Source organism: Coregonus lavaretus (assembly GCF_964263955.1).
Source record: "Coregonus lavaretus genome assembly, chromosome: 39".
In the NCBI taxonomy this organism is placed as follows: Eukaryota; Metazoa; Chordata; class Actinopteri; order Salmoniformes; family Salmonidae; genus Coregonus; species Coregonus lavaretus.
Genome location: NC_140026.1, coordinates 1,573,344 through 1,587,056, shown reverse-complemented (window position 1 = coordinate 1,587,056; position 13,713 = coordinate 1,573,344). Strand labels below are relative to the sequence as shown.

The following is a 13,713-nucleotide window of genomic DNA, read 5'->3' as shown; positions in this document are numbered from 1 at the left end:
CTGATGGGGGAGAACAGGTGGAGGTGCCTGATGGGGGAGAACAGGAGGAGGTGACTGAAGGGGGAGAACAGGAGGAGGTGACTGAAGGGGGAGAACAGGAGGAGGTGACTGATGGGGGAGAACAGGAGGAGGTGACTGATGGGGGAGAACAGGTGGAGGTGCCTGATGGGGGAGAACAGGGGAGAACAGGAGGAGGTGACTGATGGGGGAGAACAGGAGGAGGTGGCTGATGGGGGAGAACAGGAGGAGGTGACTGAAGGGGGAGAACAGGAGGAGGTGACTGAAGGGGGAGAACAGGAGGAGGTGCCTGATGGGGGAGAACAGGAGGAGGTGCCTGATGGGGGAGAACAGGAGGAGGTGACTGATGGGGGAGAACAGGAGGAGGTGACTGATGGGGGAGAACAGGAGGAGGTGACTGATGGGGGAGAACAGGAGGAGGTGACTGAAGGGGGAGAACAGGAGGAGGTGCCTGATGGGGGAGAACAGGAGGAGGTGACTGAAGGGGGAGAACAGGTGGAGGTGCCTGATGGGGGAGAACAGGAGGAGGTGACTGAAGGGGGAGGTGGCCTTCGTAGCCAGTAGGTGGATAGAAAGGAGGGAACGTCTCCAGACGCTATAAACTGCGGCCATGAGGTCTTCACGCTGTGCAGCTCCTCTGTGAACCATGGGAAGGATACTTGACGTGTTCAGGGGGAAGGATACTTGACGTGTTCAGGGGGAAGGATACTTGACGTGTTCAGGGGGAAGGATACTTGACGTGTTCAGGGGGAAGGATACTTGACGTGTTCAGGGGGAAGGATACTTGACGTGTTCAGGGGGAAGGATACTTGACGTGTTCAGGGGGAAGGATACTTGACGTGTTCAGGGGGAAGGATACTTGACGTGTTCAGGGGGAAGGATACTTGACGTGTTCAGGAGGAAGGATACTTGACGTGTTGAACCTAATGAAGGAATCCTCCTGAGTAAAACATGTTTTATCCTCTTGAAACAATCCTCCCGAGTAAAAGGTGTGAGATTAGCTACTCAAAAACCAAAAAGTTATTCAAGAAAAATGCACATAAAACACACAAATTGTAATTAAATTGCATTTCCCAGCTGGGGGTGGGGGGGGGGGGGGATTGGGGAACCCTGAGGTAGAGGACATGCAGGGTCCTTTTCAGATCATAGCCCTCTCTCCCAGGTGAATACACCACACTGAAGGCACACATTTCATGTCCTTCCCTTTTCTTTGAAACAGGGTATATATATATATATATATATATATATATATATATATATATATATATATATATATATATATATATATATATATTGTACAGCAGCCTTACCTTGCTGGTCAGGGCAGACCAGACTTTCAGAGTGTTGTCATCAGATCCACTGACTATGAGGTCACCACAGAACTGCAGACAAGTGATCACATGATCATCATGACCCTTCAGCACCTGGGGCAGACACAGAGAGTGTGAGAGAGGTTATAGGAATGTTAAAGATTAATCCAGAGATATTATACAACAAGCCTTTAATCCAAGACAGAACTGGGGTGGATTCACTATGGAAACCGTTTAAGAACCAAACGGAAGCAAACCAAAATGTTTCTATACTGGACAAATTCAGGTAGGTCCCTCCACGTTTCATTTTCCTTGCATTTAAGAAACGCTTAGCAACAGAATCGGCCTAATGAATACGCACCTGGACACTTGACCCCTCAACACACACCTCTACTTGACCCCTCAACACACGTGTATACAATGACAAAAGCAAAAACAGGTTTTTAGAAATCAAATTATTTAAACTGAAATAAAAAAATTACATAAGTATTCAGACCCTTTACTCAGTACTTTGTTGAAGCACCTTTGGCAGCGATTACAGCCTCGAGTCTTCTTGGGTATGACGCTACAAGCTTGGCACACCTGTATTTGGGGAGTTTCTCCCATTCTTCTCTGCAGATCCTCTCAAGCTCTGTCAGGTTGGATGGGGAGCGTCGCTGCACAGCTATTTTCAGGTCTCTCCAGAGATGTTCGATCAGGTTCAAGTCCAGGCTCTGGCTGGGCCACTCAAGGACATTCAGAGACTTGTCCTGAAGCCACTCCTGCGTTGTCTTGGCTGTGTGCTTAGGGTCGTTGTCCTGTTGGAAGGTGAACCTTCACCGCAGTCTGAGGTCCTGAGCGTTCTGGAGCAGGTTTTCATCAAGGATCTCTGTACTTTGCTCCGTTCATCTTTCCCTCGACCCTGCCTAGTCTCCCAGTCCCTGCCGCTGAAAAACATCCCCACAGCATGATGCTGCCACCACCATGCTTCACCGTAGGGATGGTGCCAGGTTTCCCCAGACGTGACGCTTGGCATTCAGGCCAAAGAGTTCAATCTTGGTTTCATCAGACCAGAGAATCTTGTTTCTCATGGTCTGAGAGTCTTTAGGTGCCTTTTGGCAAACTCCTAGCGGGCTGTCATGTGCCTTTTACTGAGGAGTGGCTTCCGTCTGGCCACTCTACCATAAAGGCCTGAATGGTGGAGTGTTGCAGAAATTGTTGTCCTTCTGGAAGGTTCTCCCATCTCCACAGAGGAACTCTGGAGGTCTTTCAGAGAGACCATCGGGTTCTTGGTCACCTCCCTGACCCATTCCCTTCTCCCCCGATTGCTCAGTTTGGCCGGGCGGCCAGCTCTAGGAAGAGTCTTGGCGGTTCCAAACGTATTCCATTTAAGAATGATGGAGGCCACTGTGTTCTTGGGGACCTTCAATGCTGCAGACATGTATTGGTACCCTTCTCCAGATCTGTGCCTCGACACAATCCGATCTCGGAGCTCTACGGACAATTCCTTCGCCCTCATGGCTTGGTTTTTGCTCTGACATGCACTGTCAACTGTGGGACCTTATATAGACAGGTGTGTGCCTTTCCAAATCATGTCCAATCAATTGAATTTACCACAGGTGGACTCCAATCAAATGTAGAAACATCTCAAGGATGATCAATGTAAACAGGATGCACCTGAGCTCAATTTCGAGTCTCATAGCAAAGGTTTTTTATGTTGAATAAATTAGCAAAAATGTGTAGATTGATGATTGTTTATTGAATCCATTTTAGAATAAGGCTGTAACGTAACAAAATGTGGAAAAAGTCAAGGGGTCTGAATACTTTCCGAATGCACTGTACAGTACCTTAGGTGAGGTGATATCTCCAGTCCTCTCTATGTGTTATACAGTACCTTAGGTGAGGTGATATCTCCAGTCCTCCAGTCCTCTCTATGTGTTATCCAGTACCTTAGGTGAGGTGATATCTCCAGTCCTCTCTATGTGTTATCCAGTACCTTAGGTGAGGTGATATCTCCAGTCCTCTCTATGTGTTATCCAGTACCTTAGGTGAGGTGATATCTCCAGTCCTCTCTATGTGTTATCCAGTACCTTAGGTGAGGTGATATCTCCAGTCCTCTCTATGTGTTATACAGTACCTTAGGTGAGGTGATATCTCCAGTCCTCTCTATGTGTTATCCAGTACCTTAGGTGAGGTGATATCTCCAGTCCTCTCTATGTGTTATCCAGTACCTTAGGTGAGGTGATATCTCCAGTCCTCCAGTTGCTCTCTATGTGGTGTTGTTGTACGTAGGCACTCTTCCAGGGTGAGTGGAGAAACCCAGGTTTCAGAGTCTCCCTCCTCTTCACAACCAGGGGTTCTTCTATACCTGGACACACAGGGTTAAATAACTAATACATTTTACTCATTTATCAGACGCTCTTATCCAGAGCAATTTACAGATTATTCCAGCTAGTCGGCTCGGGGATTTGAATCAGCGACCTTTCGGGTTACTGACCCAAGGCTCTTAACCGCTAGGCTACCTGCCATGAAACCTCTATTACCTACACACAAATTAAGACAAATATGAGGTGTTAGCAATAGCATTATTACACACACAGAGAGAGAGAGACAGAGAGAGGGAGAGGGAGGAGAAAGACAGAGAGCAAAACATGACATCAAGCATCTTTGCTATCGCTAGTCCCTATAAGCTCATTGGTATGAGGTAATGCTAACGCTAGCTTCTATCTCATTGGTATTGAGGTAATGTAATGCTAGCTGCTATCTCATTGGTATTGAGGTAATGTAATGCTAACGCTAGCTGCTATCTCATTGGTATTGAGGTAATGTAATGCTAACGCTAGCTGCTATCTCATTGGTATTGAGGTAATGTAATGCTAACGCTAGCTGCTATCTCATTGGTATTGAGGTAATGTAATGCTAACGCTAGCTGCTATCTCATTGGTATTGAGGTAATGTAATGCTAACGCTAGCTGCTATCTCATTGGTACACTACATGACCAAAAGTATGTCGACACCTGTTCGACGAACATCTCATTCAAAAATCTTGGCCATTAATATGGAGTTGGTCCCCCCTTTGCTGCTATAACAGCCTCCACTCTTCTGGGAAGGCTTTCCACTAGATGTTGGAACATTGCTGCGGGGACTTGCTTCCATTCAGCCACAAGAGCATTAGTGAGGTCGGGCACTGATGTTGGGCGATTAGGCCTGGCTCGCAGTCGGCGTTCCAATTCATTCCAGTAAGGTAGAGGTCAGGGCTCTGTGCAGGCCAGTCAAGTTCTTCCACACCGATCTACAAACCATTTCTGTATTGACCTCGCTTTGTGCACGGGGGCATTGTCATGCTGAAACAGGAAAGGGCCTTCCCCAAACTGTTGCCACAAAGTTGGAAGCACAGAATCGTCTAGAATGTCATTGTATGCTGTAGCGTTAAGATTTCCCTTCACTGGAACTAAGGGGCCTAGCCTGAACCATGAAAAACAGCCCCAGACCATTATTCCTCCTCAACCAAACTTTACAGTTGGCACTATGCATTTGGGCAGGTAGCGCTCTCCTGGCATCCGCCAAACCCAGATACATCCATCACTCCAGAGTTCAATGGCGGCGAGCTTGACACCACTCCAGCCGACGCTTGGCATTGCGCGTGGTGATCTTAGGCTTGTGTGCGGCTGCTCGGCCGTGGAAACCCATTTCATGAAGCTCCTGACTAATAGTTACTGTGCTGACGTTGCTTCCAGAGGCAGTTTGGAACTCAGTAGCGAGTGTTGTAACCAAGGACAGACGATTTCTACGCGCTTCATCATTCGGCGGTCCCGTTCTGTGAGCTTGTGTGGCCTACCACTTCGCGGCTAAGATGTTGTTGCTCCAAGACCTTTCCACTTCAGAATAACAGCACTTACAGTTGACTAGGGAAAGTCACTGAGCTCTTCAGTAAGGCCATTCTACTGCCATTTTTTGTCTATGGTGATTGCATGGCTGTGTGCTCAATTTTATATACCTGTCAGCAACGGGTGTGGCTGAAATAGCCAAATCCACTAATATTAGTCTAATGTAATGCTACAGCTAATGCTATCTGCTATCTCATTGGTATGGCTGTAATATAATGTAATGCTATCTGCTATCTCATTGGTATGGCTGTAATATAATGTAATGCTAGCTGCTATCTCATTGGTATCAAATCACATTTTATTGGTCACATGCGCCGAATACAACAGGTGCAGACATTACAGTGAAATGCTTACTTACAGGCTGTAATATAATGCTAGCTGATATCTCATTGGTATGGCTGTAATATAATGCTAATGCTAGCTGATATCTCATTGGTATGGCTGTAATATAATGTAATGCTAGCTGCTATCTCATTGGTATGGCTGTAATATAATGTAATGCTAGCTGCTACCTCATTGGTATGGCTGTAATATAATGCTAGCTGATATCTCATTGGTATGGCTGTAATATAATGCTAATGCTAGCTGATATCTCATTGGTATGGCTGTAATATAATGTAATGCTAGCTGATATCTCATTGGTATGGCTGTAATATAATGTAATGCTAGCTGCTACCTCATTGGTATGGCTGTAATATAATGCTAATGCTAGCTGATATCTCATTGGTATGGCTGTAATATAATGTAATGCTAGCTGCTATCTCATTGGTATGGCTGTAATATAATGCTAGCTGCTATTTCATTGGTATGGCTGTAATATAATGCTAGCTGCTATCTCATTGGTATGGCTGTAATATAATGTAATGCTAGCTGCTATCTCATTGGTATGGCTGTAATATAATGTAATGCTAGCTGCTACCTCATTGGTATGGCTGTAATATAATGCTAATGCTAGCTGCTACCTCATTGGTATGGCTGTAATATAATGCTAGCTGATATCTCATTGGTATGGCTGTAATATAATGTAATGCTAGCTGCTATCTCATTGGTATGGCTGTAATATAATGCTAATGCTAGCTGCTACCTCATTGGTATGGCTGTAATATAATGCTAGCTGATATCTCATTGGTATGGCTGTAATATAATGCTAATGCTAGCTGATATCTCATTGGTATGGCTGTAATATAATGTAATGCTAGCTGCTATCTCATTGGTATGGCTGTAATATAATGTAATGCTAGCTGCTACCTCATTGGTATGGCTGTAATATAATGCTAATGCTAGCTGATATCTCATTGGTATGGCTGTAATATAATGTAATGCTAGCTGCTATCTCATTGGTATGGCTGTAATATAATGTAATGCTAGCTGCTACCTCATTGGTATGGCTGTAATATAATGCTAGCTGCTATCTCATTGGTATGGCTGTAATATAATGCTAATGCTAGCTGCTATCTCATTGGTATGGCTGTAATATAATGTAATGCTAGCTGCTATCTCATTGGTATGGCTGTAATATGATGTAATGCTAACTGCTACCTCATTGGTATGGCTGTAATATAATGCTAGCTGCTATCTCATTGGTATGGCTGTAATATAATGCTAATGCTAGCTGCTATCTCATTGGTATGGCTGTAATATAATGCTAGCTGCTATCTCATTGGTATGGCTGTAATGTAATTCTAGCTGCTACCTCATTGGTAAGGCTGTAATATAAATGCTAGCTGCTATTTCATTGGTATGGCTGTAATATAATGCTAATGCTAGCTGCTATCTCATTGGTATGGCTGTAATATAATGCTAGCTGCTATCTCATTGGTATGGCTGTAATATAATGCTAGCTGCTATCTCATTGGTATGGCTGTAATATAATGCTAATGCTAGCTGCTATCTCATTGGTATGGCTGTAATATAATGCTAATGCTAGCTGCTATCTCATTGGTATGGCTGTAATATAATGCTAGCTGCTATCTCATTGGTATGGCTGTAATATAAATGCTAGCTGCTATTTCATTGGTATGGCTGTAATATAATGCTAATGCTAGCTGCTATCTCATTGGTATGGCTGTAATATAATGCTAGCTGCTATCTCATTGGTATGGCTGTAATATAATGCTAGCTGCTATCTCATTGGTATGGCTGTAATATAAATGCTAGCTGCTATTTCATTTGTTCTGGCTGTAATATAATGCTAATGCTAGCTGCTATCTCATTGGTATGGCTGTAATATAATGCTAGCTGCTATCTCATTGGTATGGCTGTAATATAATGCTAGCTGCTATCTCATTGGTATGGCTGTAATATAAATGCTAGCTGCTATTTCATTTGTTCTGGCTGTAATATAATGCTAATGCTAGCTTCTATCTCATTGTTATGGCTGTAATATAAATGCTAGCTGCTATTTCATTTGTTCTGGCTGTAATGTTAGCGGTAAATCCTAGCTAACTGGCAGAGAGCCCAATGCTACTCAAAGACAGACGCAGTGAGAGGCTGCTGCAGCGCTGCGCTGAGGAGTGGTCGGTGTGTGTGTGGCTATAGCAAAGGAGATTTATGGCTTTTTTGCTCAAGTAGTTTAATACACACGCCAGTGTGTGTGCCTTTGCGTGTGGGGGTGCATGTGTGTTCACCACAGAGATCCTATTAATGAGTTGAATATGTAATTCCATGGTGTGTCCTCCGTGTGTGTCCTCTATATATGTGTCTATAGGTGTGTGTCCTCCGTGTGTCCCCTCTATATGTGTGTCCTCCGTGTGTCCCCTCTATATATGTGTCTATAGGTGTGTGTCCTCCTTGTGTCCCCTCTATATGCGTGTCCTCCGTGTGTGTCCTCCGTGTGTCCCCTCTATATGTGTCCTCTGTGTGTCCCCTCTATATATGTCCTCTGTGTGTGTCCTCTATATGTGTCCTCTATATGTGTGTCCTCTATATATGTCCTCCGTGTGTCCCCTCTATATGTGTCCCCTCTATATATGTGTCCTCTGTGTGTCCCCTCTATATATGTGTCCTCTGTGTGTGTCCTCTATATGTGTCCTCCGTGTGTCCTCTGTGTGTCCCCTCTATATATGTGTCCTCTGTGTGTCCTCTATATGTGTCCTCCGTGTGTCCCCTCTATATATGTGTCCTCTGTGTGTCCCCTCTATATATGTGTCCTCTGTGTGTGTCCTCTATATGTGTCCTCTGTGTGTCCTCTATATGTGTCCTCCGTGTGTCCCCTCTATATATGTGTCCTCTGTGTGTCCCCTCTATATATGTGTCCTCCGTGTGTGTCCCCTCTATATATGTGTCCTCCGTGTGTCCCCTCTATATATGTCCTCTGTGCGCGTCCTCTATATATGTGTCCCCTCTATATGCGTGTCCTCCGTGTGTGTCCTCCGTGTGTCCCCTCTATATATGTGTCCTCTGTGTGTCCCCTCTATATATGTGTCCTCTGTGTGTCCCCTCTATATGTGTCCTCTGTGTGTCCCCTCTATATATGTCCTCTGTGTGTGTCCTCTATATGTGTCCTCTATATGTGTGTCCTCTATATATGTCCTCCGTGTGTCCCCTCTATATGTGTCCCCTCTATATATGTGTCCTCTGTGTGTCCCCTCTATATATATGTGTCCTCTGTGTGTCCCCTCTATATGTGTCCTCTGTGTGTCCTCTATATGTGTCCTCCGTGTGTCCCCTCTATATATGTGTCCTCTGTGTGTCCCCTCTATATATGTGTCCTCTGTGTGTGTCCTCTATATGTGTCCTCTGTGTGACCTCTATATATGTGTCCTCTATATATGTCCTCTATATATGTCCTCTCTGTGTGTCTATAGGTGTGTGTAAGCTACATATGGCGTTGTTGTATCCTCCTGCCTGCCTGTGTGTGTGTGTGTGTGTGTGTGTGTGTGTGTGTGTGTGTGGTACGTACCCTGCTCCCTACACTTCTCCCTCCACAGCAGGTTATCCTCGGCCAGTATCCTCCTGCCTGTGTGTGTGTGTGTGTGTGTGGTACGTACCCTCCTCCCTACACTTCTCCCTCCACAGCAGGTTATCCTCGGCCAGTATCCTCCAATAGGAGCAGGTCTGGGCAGCATGCATCAGATCTCTGGGCTCCAGAAACGTCAGGACATACAAGGCCAACTACAGGAGAGGAACACATCAATATCACTGACCGGTCACCTGATCACCACTTAACAACTCAGAATCACATCTATATGTCAGAGAACAGTGGCGCCTGAGATTTGATAATGATAATGGATTTGAACTGGGCTCAAGTGGCAGATGTATGTTCTGAATGTGGGTGTGCATGATCGTATGTGTACCGTCCTGTGTGTGTGTGTGTGTGTGTGTGTGTGTGTGAGCGTGTGTGAGTCCGTCCTGTGTGTGTGTGTGTGTGTGTGTGTGTGTGTGTGTGTGTCCGTCCTGTGTGAGTGTCCTCTCACCTCTTTGGGCAGCAGGGAGATGAAGTCTCGTTGGAACTGAGGCTCAATAACCTGCATCATGTGCTTCACCTGATTGGACTCACAGCTGTCAATCAAGTCATCCAGAGCCAATAGACGCTCAGGACCACTCCACGCCTACAGGAAGGGGGCGGGGCGGGGGGGGGGGAAGAGAGCGATACAGATTTGATCCAAAACCAGCTCTGGCTCGTGTTAGTGTTGTATAACAACACCCACGGGGGTTCTAGTCTCTCTCACCCACCCGACAGACAGACTCCACCCACGGGGGTTCTAGTCTCTCTCACCCACCCGACAGACAGACTCCACCCACGGGGTTCTAGTCTCTCTCACCCACCCGACAGACAGACTCCACCCACGGGGTTCTAGTCTCTCTCACCCACCCGACAGACAGACTCCACCCACGGGGTTCTAGTCTCTCTCACCCACCCGACAGACAGACTCCACCCACGGGGTTCTAGTCTCTCTCACCCACCCGACAGACAGACTCCACCCACGGGGTTCTAGTCTCTCTCACCCACCCGACAGACAGACTCCACCCACGGGGTTCTAGTCTCTCTCACCCACCCGACAGACAGACTCCACCCACGGGGTTCTAGTCTCTCTCACCCACCCGACAGACAGACTCCACCCACGGGGTTCTAGTCTCTCTCACCCACCCGACAGACAGACTCCACCCACGGGGTTCTAGTCTCTCTCACCCACCCGACAGACAGACTCCACCCACGGGGGTTCTAGTCTCTCTCACCCACCCGACAGACTCCTACAGGTCTTCGCGTGTACCAATTACTATACCACAGACAGACAGACAACTATAACCACTAAAAGAGAGAGAGATGACTATACCCGCTAAGAGAGAGAGATAGAGATGACTATACCCGCTAAGAGAGCGAGAGAGAGAGATGACTATACCTGCTAAAAGAGAGAGATGACTATACCCGCTAAAAGAGAGAGAGAGAGATGACTATACCCGCTAAAAGAGAGAGAGATGACTATACCCGCTAAGAGAGAAAGAGAGAGAGATGACTATACCCGCTAAGAGAGCGAGAGATGACTATACCCGCTAAGAGAGAGAGAGATAGATGACTATACCCGCTAAGAGAGAGAGAGAGATGACTATACCCGCTAAAAGAGAGAGAGATAGATGACTATACCCGCTAAGAGAGAGAGAGAGAGAGATGACTATACCCGCTAAGATAGAGAAATGACTATACCCGCTAAGAGAGATGACAATACACGCTAAAAGAGAGAGAGAGAGAGAGATAGATGACTATACCCGCTGAGAGAGAGAGATGACTATACCCGCTGAGAGAGAGAGAGATGACTATACCCGCTAAGAGAGAGAGAGAGAGATGACTATACCCGCTAAGAGAGAGAGAGAGATGACTATACCCGCTAAGAGAGAGAGAGATGACTATACCCGCTAAGAGAGAGATAGATGACTATACCCGCTAAAAGAGAGATAGATGACTATACCCGCTAAGAGAGAGAGAGATGACTATACCCGCTAAGAGAGAGAGAGAGAGAGAGAGATGACTATACCCGCTAAGAGAGAGAGAGAGAGAGAGAGAGAGAGATGACTATACCCGCTGAGAGAGAGAGAGAGAGAGATGACTATACCCGCTAAGAGAGAGAGAGAGATGACTATACCCGCTAAGAGAGAGAGAGAGAGATGACTATACCCGCTAAGAGAGAGAGATGACTATACCCGCTAAGAGAGAGAGAAAGAGAGAGAGATGACTATACCCGCTAAGAGAGAGAGAGAGATGACTATACCCGCTGAGAGAGAGAGAGAGAGAGAGAGAGAGAGAGAGAGAGAGAGAGAGATGACTATACCCACTGAGAGAGAGAGAGATGACTATACCCGCTAAAAGAGAGAGAGATTGTTGTTTGGATTTTAAAAACAGAAGTGAAACATTGAACCACTTGTGTTTTCAGAGCGCTCGTCTTTACTGAGGAAGATCCTTTCTGACATATGTTCTCTTCCTGGTGTGATGTCAGACCAATCCAGGGGATGTGTGTGAATATTAAAGAAGTTCCACTGTTATGGGTATGTGGGGAAGACAGAACACTGGGAATCAGAAGGATAAACATTCATTCCTTCATTCCAGTCTGTTCTCCATTCCTTAATACTACAGAACCACAGGGAGGTGCCAGAACCCTTGGGCTGTTCACCAGAAAACTGATCCTGCTTTCTGGACGAGGAAAATGAACAGAGGAGGGGATGGAGGGAGGAGACGTGTTTAATTACGTAATTAGCTGAGGTTTGTTCTACTCCCAGGGCTTCATTGGCTGTAGTTAGTGGTTGTTAGGGAGACGCAGCAGCCAGAGACAGAAAGGGGAAACCAACGCTATTCAGTTAGGTAAACCAACGCTATTCAGTTAGGTTAAACCAACGCTATTCAGTTAGGTTAAACCAACGCTATTCAGTTAGGTTAAACCAACGCTATTCAGTTAGGGAAACCAACGCTATTCAGTTAGGGAAACCAACGCTATTCAGTTAGGGAAACCAACGCTATTCAGTTAGGTAAACCAACGCTATTCAGTTAGGTAAACCAACGCTATTCAGTTAGGTAAACCAACGCTATTCAGTTAGGTTAAACCAACGCTATTCAGTTAGGTTAAACCAACGCTATTCAGTTAGGTTAAACCAACGCTATTCAGTTAGGTAAACCAACGCTATTCAGTTAGGTAAACCAATGCTATTCAGTTAGGTAAACCAATGCTATTCAGTTAGGTAAACCAACGCTATTCAGTTAGGTTAAACCAACGCTATTCAGTTAGGTTAAACCAACGCTATTCAGTTAGGGAAACCAACGCTATTCAGCTAGGTAAACCAACGCTATCCAGTTAATGAGAGAGGGGCGGTGTCTCTCTCTCTCTCTCTCACCTGGAAGGTGTGCAGCCAGTCCTGTAGGCCGGAGGGGGGCGGGCCTGAGGTGACACGTCTCCGCTGAGCTGAATGCCCATTGGCTGCTCGCAGGTCCCCAAAGGTAGTGGGCGTGGTCTGGAATGGAACGAGACTGGAGGGACTGGAGAGAGAGAGAGAGAGAACATGAGAAAAGAGAGGTTGAGTCTTAGAATTAAAAAGGAAGATTAAATATTATTCATTCTAATCAGACAGGTTTTGTTACATGGACGATACATTGGAGATAATATAAGGTAAGTCCTGGAAACAATAGAACACTATGGAAAATCTGGGAAACCAGGCCTGCTATTCATAGCAGACTTTCAAAAAAGGCTTTTGATAAAGTACGACTGGAATTGATTTATAAATGCATGGAATATTTCAATTTTGGAGAATCTCTTATACAATGGGTTAAAGTTATATATAGTAACCCTATGTGTAAAATAGTAAATAATAGCTACTTCTCAGAAAGTTTTAAACTGTCAAGAGGAGTAGAACAAGGTTGTCCACTATCGGCATATCTATTTATTATGGTCATCAAAATGTTAGCTATTAAAATCAGATCCAACAATAATATCAAGGGGCTAGAAATCCAGGGCTTAAAAACAAAAGGTGTCGTTGTACGCTGATGATTCATGTTTTCTTTTAAATCCACAGATTGGATCCCTCCACAGCCTCATAGAGGATCTAGATACTTTTTCTAGATTACAACCAAATGATGATAACTGTACTATATTACATATTGGATCACTAAAAATTACAACTTCTACATTACCGTGTAGTTTACCAATAAAATGGTAAATTATATGAGCAAAAGACATTCCACTTTATTTGGAACTGCAAGTCAGACAAAATTAAACGGGCCAATGTATACTTAAATCTGAACTGGTTCTCTAGCAGATTAGTAAGAATGTCTCACCCCATGTTCAAGAATGGCCTTTTTCCCTTTATTCAGAATACAACCCTTCACTTGTATATTATTGAAATCTCAAAAATATAGCTATTTTTTTAAAAACAATCCATAGAAAGTTGGTTGCAATTTCAATTTAATCCACCAGAAAAGACAGAACAAATATTAAAATGGTTAAACTCAAATATACAAATTGATAAAACATTTTTTTGGAGAAAAAAACTATAAAACGGTATAATCTTTGTAAATGATAACATAAATAGGACTGGTG

The 13,713-nt window shown here is 44.9% G+C and overlaps 1 protein-coding gene across 1 annotated transcript in view; it reads right to left on the bottom strand.

Moving 5' to 3' along the window:
* LOC311112775 (F-box/WD repeat-containing protein 7-like) overlaps nucleotides 1-13,713 on the bottom strand; it is a 58,626-nt gene that overhangs the window by 17,774 nt on the left and 27,139 nt on the right. Inside the window, exons 4-8 of the mRNA XM_084155916.1 lie at nucleotides 12,515-12,656; nucleotides 9,610-9,744; nucleotides 9,184-9,307; nucleotides 3,539-3,675; nucleotides 1,329-1,442 (exon numbers count right to left, since the gene is read on the bottom strand). Coding sequence (XP_084012042.1) covers nucleotides 1,329-1,442; nucleotides 3,539-3,675; nucleotides 9,184-9,307; nucleotides 9,610-9,744; nucleotides 12,515-12,656 — 652 coding nt within the window. The remainder of the gene's footprint in view (nucleotides 1-1,328; nucleotides 1,443-3,538; nucleotides 3,676-9,183; nucleotides 9,308-9,609; nucleotides 9,745-12,514; nucleotides 12,657-13,713) is intronic.